Here is a 7,901-nt window from a genome sequence, read left to right as displayed (position 1 = left end):
CGTCATGGAATTATGGATGTTGCATCATTTGGTGTCAAGTAGTTGCAAACGAGGGATGGTTTATGGTATGTAGCATTGTAGACCATTTGGCTATGTTGCCAAGAATGTAAAACAAGCAAGGTTTGTGCATTACAAAACCTTGATCTTGATAGTCAAGTATGGACATATATATAAGAATGAGAAAGAGGTTTGTATCATGTCCTTCTATATTGAGTTTCATATGTCTTGTATTGAGTGATGTGCTCATAGAAGCTAAAACTATCTTTTACTATTGGGGTTAGGACTCTCATGGTCACAATTTTCTCAAAGAAGGGACATCCTCAGCCCATTATGAGGTGAGATAGAGATCAGGAAGTTTCAAGAGCCCTCTTCAATGCAAAGTGGAACATGTTAGGGGAGCAAAGCAAAAGCTTGCCATATGAGCACACCAAAGTAGGCAATGGAGGGTTTGAGCGGTCACAACACTTTACAAGTGATGTTTATATTCAAAGATGTAAATAATAAATGTACCTAGGGACTATGAATGATGTTTTATGTAACTAATGGGATGCTTTGTGTAGGTGGCTATTATCTACTTTTATCGAGGAGAGAAACATAGTAGTCAATATATTTGTTGGATGTGGGGAGCTTGGATTACAGTGCGAGGACCTTGACCTTGGGCATATAGAATGATGAGCATCTTGTTTCTCATGCTTTGTAAGATATTTAGAGTTATGAAATTTTGTGAACCTTATTCATGACAGGTGTTGGATATGACTTATTGCCCTCATATGTTATTGACTTTACCACAAATTAGATTATATGATGTTATGGTGTCTCTATCACACCCCCTCTCACACCTTTTTTAAAAATATGTAAAAAGGGTGCTTTGCTTTAGGCCAATTACACACAAAGAGAAGATCCTTGCCACCCTAAAAAGTGAAGGGGTGTAACGCCACATGGCAAAGAAGATAGGTCTTGCATTTTACTAGTTGTAGATAGATTTCAATGGGCAACATCCCCCACCCAGCGTGCATCGTCCTTGGCCAAGGCATATAAAGGCAAACAATCATATCAATTAGAAAATACAATAATGAATGAGATTTGAACTCTTGACATTAACATGCAAGGCAATTGGTTGAACTACTAAACCATATGCCTTTTTTGTAATTGTTAGAGCATTTTAGTGTGTGAACTAATGGCATTTTATTTTAAAATTTTTTTAGGTGAGTGTTTGAGGGATTAGTGGTATGTAACCAACATGAGACACCAAAGTGCCCTCTTCTTATCAAGAAATGTAGTATGGCTTGTTCATTGATCTTTGAGGTGGGCAACAAGGGACTAGTGATGTTAACTAACCTTAGATGCCAAAAGCTCCTCCTTCTTATCAACAAATGCAATATGCCCCAGTGGTTAAGGCCCTCTACTATCATCCTTTTTGGAAGGGGTCCAAACCTCATTAATTGCAAAATTCACTTTTTCATTGTGTTTGTAGATTTTTCCGCTTGTATGGGGTTGTTGCTACTACCCTAAACACGAGGGGAGGGGGGTGGGAGGAGGGGTTGTTGTTGCTACTCTAAACAACCCGCAACTCAAAAATTTGTCTTAAATCATTGCCTTTTAGGTGGCTACACAAACCTTCATTTTGGGTAGGGTTGTTGTTGCTACTCTAAAATAGTCTATATTGCAAAAAATGCAGCATGAATCATTGCCTTCAATGTGTCTACATGCACCTTCATTTTGTTTGTGATGTCTATTTGTGGATACACCCACTATGTAATCGACCTAAGGGCTACTCCATATGCAGGTCGATGGACTTGCATGATGGATGAATTGACATGTGATCTCTTCGATCATGTGCATGTATGAATGTGGTGGACCAACACACATGAGAAAGCTAGAGGGCGAGATCAATGGATAAATATGAGAGAGAGAGAGAGAGAGAGAGAGAGAGAGAGAGAGAGAGAGAGAGAGAGAGAGAGAGAGAGAAGTAAAGATGATGACTAGATCTACGCCGTGGCGTTTCAACTTGCACGACTTGTGCAAGTCGATTTTGACTTGTGTGTGGCATGGCTCTAAGAGAAATTTGCCTCTGTTTTTAGCGGGCCCACGTTGTTTGTAAGAGCGGGTGCCACACTTCTTGGGCTAATGAGAAAAGGGAAGGCGAGTCACCAATTTATCCTGTTTCATCTCGTGACATGGAAATGCCTCCATTGGGTCGGGCTGCCTTCAAGCAGCCGAAGGCGAAGAAGAAGAAGAAGTGTAACGAAAATATAAGCAGCAGAAGCCCGAAAGAGATACCAGAATGGCGAGCATCTCAGTGCGTCCTCTCCCATGGCGCAGCCGTGGGGAGGATGCAGACACATGGAAGGACGCAGACAAGAGCTCGTCCATCTCCAAACAATTAGCCATCAAGATTCCTTTGCCTCCTCCCCGAACAACGTTGAGAAGCTCAAGCTCAGGTTTTGCAATATCGCTTCCCTTTTCGCGCGCTTGATTAAGTGCACTATGATTATGTGAAGTCCTGCTTGTTTTCTGATAGCATGCGGCTGTGAATGTTGTTTTGTTGCACTTATGAGAAGTTTCTTATGTCTTTTCGTGCTCATTATGACGCTCATGATTTTTACAGAAAATCTGAGCGCTAAGCATCTCTGGCCAGATTGTCTCACAGAGCCTATGCAGTGGCATGAAGGCGGGAACACCCATGTAAGTGAATGGATGCAAGTTCATAATGGTTTAGAGGTTCAAGGCGCTGTAAACTATGTTAATGCCCTTTGGCTTTTAATATCGTGTTGATTACGACAGACAAACTCTAGAAATCTTGAACATGAGGAGCTGCTGCAAGTGAATGGTGGAGAGGGTCCACTCTTTGAGGAAGATACGGTTGAAAAAGTCAATGGAGAGCGTCCGAAGATAAATGGAAGAAGTGTTTCTAAATTGGAGTTCTCTAGCTACATGGATCCTCTGCTTTACAAGGCTACAGGTTCTTGTACAAACTGCTGCTCAAATGAACGAGAACACACTTTTCGAGAGAGGAAACAAATGGACCGGGAGATGCTGAGCAAAGAGGTGGTACTTGATTCTCTGAAACAAATCGACTGGGAGATGCTGAGCATAGAGGAGGTACTTGATTTTCTGAAGCAAATGAGTTCGATGGAGGCACCTGGTTCTTCAGAAGAGATGCCTGAGCCTGTCCTGGCACATGTTTTCATCCATATCATGACAAAATGCAGAAAAAAGTTTAGTCTAGCTCAAACAAGGTGCCTACATCTGCATATCTGCAATAATGGACTTGAAGATCATCCCAGCCTTCAGAATTGCCTAATTTCACTGTATTTAGAATGTGGAAGCCTGCCAGGTGCTCAGCAGCTATTTAATCGCTCAAGCAAGGTGGATGGCCAAACTTGGAACTCTCTAATAGAAGCCTATGTTGAAACTGGGGAACTGCAGTGTGCTCTCAATTTATATGCAAGTATGAGGGAGTGTTGTACACACCTCAGCAGACATGCAATCATGGGTCTGCTGAAAGCTTGTGCCAAGCTGCAGGACCTTGAACAAGGCCAAAAGCTGCACACTGACTTTGCCAAGGAGGGATTTGAAATAGATTCATACGTTAGCAATACATTAGTTGATATGTATGCTAAGTGTGGCTTGATCATAGAAGCAAAAAGTGTGTTTGATTGCTCTCCTGTCCAGGACACTGTTTTGTGGAGTACACTTGTTCGATGCTATGCTGAACTTGGGCTATTCAAGGAAGTGCTGGAGACTTTTCAGCAGATGCGGGTCGAAGGGGTGAATGCAGATGCTGTGATCTTCATCTGCAGCCTGAAGGCTTGTAGTATTATAAAAGATATAAACACAGGTAGGGAAGTACATGCGGAAATTGTAAAATATGGTTTTGAAGAGCATTCAAATATAGGAAATGCTTTGGTAGATATATATGCAAAATGTGGGTCACTAGAAGAAGCACGGAAGGTCTTTCACAGCCTGTCCGCACAAGATGTGGTCTCATGGACTACACTGATTTCTGGATATGCAAATCATGAGCTTGATGTAGAAGCATTAAATTTTTTGGAACAGATGCAAGAAGCAGGCCTGAGCCCAAATTCTGTTACATTCCTATGCAGCCTAAAAGCCAGTGGCAGACTAGGAGCCATTACCAAAGGTCAGTGGATTCATTCTCAGATCATTAAGCAGGAGTTAGAGACAGATGTTATAATTGGCAGTGCATTGGTGGGTATGTATGCCAAATGTGGTTTAATGGCAGAAGCACAGGCCATTTTTGATGAGCTTCCAGTCCGCAATGTAGTCTCATGGACAGCCCTGTTGGCAGGATATGCTGATTGTGGGCTTGGAAGAAAAGCTTTGAAGTGCTTAAAGCAAATGCAACTTCAGGGTGTGGCCCCAAATTCTGTTTCCTTCCTCTGCATTTTGAGAAATTGTAACAGCATAGAAGACAGAGAAAAAGGCAGAATCCTGCATTCTGAGGTTGTTAAGAGGGGATTTGAAGGGGATAACAATATTGGCAGTGCGTTGGTAAATTTGTATGGCAAATGTGGCTTGCCGGAAGAAGCAAGAGTACTGTTTGACAAGCTTCTAGTTCGAAATGTAGTTGCATGGACTGTGCTGATTTCAGGTTACACTGAACATGGCAGTAGTGAAGAAGCACTCCAGTTACTTGAAAAAATGCAACTAGAAGGTGTGCTTCCTGATACTGGTACATACATTTATTGCTTGAAAGCTTGTGGAAATCTTGGGGATGCATACAGGGGCCAACAGCTACATGCAGAAATATCTATGAAAGGTCTTGATGAGGCTCCTTTTCTGGCCAGCACTTTGGTGGAAATGTATGCTGATATTGGTATGCTTGCAGAAGCAGAGAACGTGTTTGAAAACCTAGCAGTTAGAGATGTTGCATTATGGAATGTTATCATTATCGGCTATACCGAGCATCGATACATTGAGGATGCCATAAACTGTTTGGAAGAGATGGAGTTGGAGGGTGTGTCACCAGATTTTGTGAGCTTTGTTTGTGTCTTGAGAGGTTGTATGGATGCAGATTGTATAGATAGAGGGCGAATTGTACATTCAGAAATCCTCAAGCGTGGGATAGAAAAACATTATGAAGCTGTTGGCAGTACATTGGTTGAAATGTATGCTGTACATTGCCTGTTTACAGAGGCATGGAATGTGTTCAACAAGCTACCATCGGGAAGCTCTCTGTCATGGAGTGCAATAATTGCTAGTCTTTGTTGAGCAGGGGGGGCTATCATGGATGCAATGATACCAGCTTACATTCTGTAAAAAACTGTCGCTTATGTGAGACATTTGAAAGTGTTAAATTTGAAGGGTGAATGTGCAGTCTGTTTGAGCCTTCCTGGCAGCTTCACTGGTTGGAGCATTTATGGTGCTTAAACACTAGCAGAGCCACAGTATATCAAGGCTTGATCAAAGCCTAGTTGAATGGTGAATGATTTGGTTAATCATTTTGCAGGACAGCTCAAGATGCTTGCATGCAACTCATGTCAGATGGCATTTTCTGAGTGGAGGAGCTTAGACCATGCCACATTGTCTGGATGTTGCTATGTTGGCATCTTTGAGTCTATCGTGGGGTTGCAAACAAAACTCTTGAAGAACCTCTATTGATCCTGCTGCAAAACCTTCCAAAGGAATCAAAGTGGATTTTTAAGGTGCCATTGCTGATAAGGTGAAAATGTGTCATCTGAATTGGGAGGAGGACTTCAGGAGCTACTGCTTGCTACTCAATTATTGGAGAGCTAAAAAAGTGGAGTTATTCTTTATTGGGTGGAGTAAATCCAGGATGTTGGAGGATATATAGATCTCTGGTATGTGAAAACAGGAACAAACATAGATCTGATAGATAGGTGGAGCACACAAGATTTCACGTGCAGTGTAAGGAAAATGCCACTCTGCTCAAGTTTTCTTTGGTGATGCAAGCAGGTCAATAGGCTGTCATGCTGATTATGCAATTAAAACACTGAGGGCCAGTTTACTGTTTGCTCTTACACAAGTGATTTCAGCACTTCTGTATTCCTAACAACATGCGAAGCAGAAACAGGATCATGTGTCATAGCTGTACATTCTTTTCCAAAGCGAGCTACACTGTGAGGTACAATAATTTTAAATAAATGACATGATTTCTGTTGGAGTCATGTGTAATGACCTTTGTGGCCCCATTAACGAGTACACGAGGCTTATGTGACAGGAGACGTCCTTGGCATAGCTTGTACAACAGGATAAAGGATTTTGGGTAACCTATAAGAATTATTGAACTTCTGCTGAAGGTTATGGTTATGAGCCTTGAGGAAACATGCAGTGCGGAGCTTTGCTTTGTGCACTTCAGAGAAGTAACTTGTCTGGGTCATTGCACAAGTGCAAGGTTCTTTCTGCTTCGAAAGGTGCTTTGTGACACCATGTATTGTACTGCTTCCCCTTTTTACTAGTGGAAGCATCAGAGAGTTTCGATTCTCAGTAGATGCATAGGAGGAGGATCAGCGGGCTGGTTTGGTTGAGATGGGGATGAGGTTACTCAGGTTTGTTGAAAGACACTATTCTTATTAAGCTTTTCTGGGCAGGAGGGAAAGAGAGAGAATCATGGAAAATTAACATTTCACATGAGTATGTTCACATGATTCTATTAAGATGTCTAGCAGAGCATCAGAAATGACGCCTTGAAAATAGAACAGCCGTGCACATGCAGGTAACAGGACAGGCTGCCAGTGTAGGAGCATGCCTGCGGAAATGGTCTCTGCCTGATGAGTGGGCCAAGGGCGGGGTCCTGCAAGCGCTCTACATTCTAGAGGCCTGTGAGAATGTGATGGCTTCCTTAAATTAAGTAAACGAGGTGTTCCTGGAGCTCAAGATGTGGGAAGAACCTTTCACAAATTCAAATTTGATGGGCGATTGAACGCTTCTAACCAATTATAGCAGGTCGAATGCTAGTCATGACCTGTTCAAAGAAGTCAGAGAAACATGAAAAAGATGTGGGTGGTATTTGAAAGTAGGGGTCACTTAGAGATCTCTAAGTAGGGCCATGGATATATTTACCTGCCATTTTTTGAATGTGGAAGATCTTGACGTACGTCCTTCAGAAGGCCAAGGATGATGGCCTAACATCGTCCTCTGGTTCTAAGGCTGGGTTCAGACGGAGGCGGCAGCACTGCGAAACATGACCAAGCTTTCACCTCCTTTGTGTGAACAGTGAAGCTGGAGGAAAGTGTGTTACAAGAAGGTAAAGAGTTTTTTTCTTAGTGCCAAGGCTCTTTTGAGGGGGAGGGGTCGGTAGAAAGAGGGTGGGTCCGGCGGAAAGAGGAGGGAAGTCTCAGCCATTTGTGAGATGCCACGTCAAAAGTACGTCCCTTAGACATATCTCTACCGTCGCTTGAACCCAGCCTAATTCGAATGCTGACTACCTCACCTGTCCATGTGGCCCCATTTTGGAGCCTGCTATATATGGTGTACAATAAAGTGGGGTGGCACAAACAGGCTATTAGAACACATGCTTTTTTAGACATTTTCTTAGCACACTAATGTGGGTGACCCAAGATAACATGCTTTAAAATTGACCGACATGCTTGTAATGTTTGCTTCCTTTGTGGAAAGAGGCTCTTCTTTCTTGGTCTATTATGGTCATGATCATTTCTCTCTATACCCATGTTTTTAGCTAATCTTTCACTCCCTCACTACTTGGCAGAGCTCCTTCTTGCTCCTTGCAAAACTTAAATGTGTCTTGGTTGCACTCTTAGCTAATGTATAAGGAAAGGTTTGGTGGTTAGTTTATATGGTGATACTAGCGCTCTATGCTAGGACCCGCCGTCCGAGCACAGGTCATTAGTGAACCAAAAAGTGATGGTGTTAAATTCCTCCCTCTCTCTTTCTCTCTCACAACACCGCATTAACTA

General features: G+C 42.5%; 1 protein-coding gene across 1 annotated transcript; it reads left to right on the top strand.

The window, feature by feature from the left end:
* The first annotated feature begins 2,160 nt into the window (after positions 1 to 2,160).
* LOC148033503 (pentatricopeptide repeat-containing protein At4g18520, chloroplastic-like) lies at positions 2,161 to 7,646 on the top strand. Its single transcript, XM_087681447.1, has 3 exons — positions 2,161 to 2,441; positions 2,609 to 2,685; positions 2,785 to 7,646. Exons 1-3 carry the CDS (start codon positions 2,285 to 2,287, stop codon positions 5,233 to 5,235), a joined length of 2,685 nt encoding a protein of 894 aa, XP_087537573.1. The 5' UTR covers positions 2,161 to 2,284; the 3' UTR covers positions 5,236 to 7,646.
* The last annotated feature ends 255 nt before the right edge of the window (positions 7,647 to 7,901 follow it).

Source organism: Lygodium microphyllum, chromosome 7, assembly GCF_053477565.2.
Source record: "Lygodium microphyllum isolate KBCC chromosome 7, Lygodium_microphyllum_v1.1.10, whole genome shotgun sequence".
NCBI classification, from domain to species: Eukaryota; Viridiplantae; Streptophyta; class Polypodiopsida; order Schizaeales; family Lygodiaceae; genus Lygodium; species Lygodium microphyllum.
The sequence above is the reverse complement of the archived record's forward strand: the minus strand, read 5'-3'. Positions and strand labels throughout refer to the sequence as shown.

What these genes read in the sequence shown, in the direction of transcription:
- LOC148033503 (XM_087681447.1), top strand. Translation starts at nt 2,285, where the DNA reads ATGGCGAGCATCTCAGTGCGTCCTCTCCCATGGCGCAGCCGTGGGGAG. An exon ending in GTTGAGAAGCTCAAGCTCAG is followed by an intron (nt 2,442 to 2,608) that starts GTTTTGCAATAT and finishes TGATTTTTACAG; the next exon opens with AAAATCTGAGCGCTAAGCAT. An exon ending in ATGAAGGCGGGAACACCCAT is followed by an intron (nt 2,686 to 2,784) that starts GTAAGTGAATGG and finishes TGATTACGACAG; the next exon opens with ACAAACTCTAGAAATCTTGA.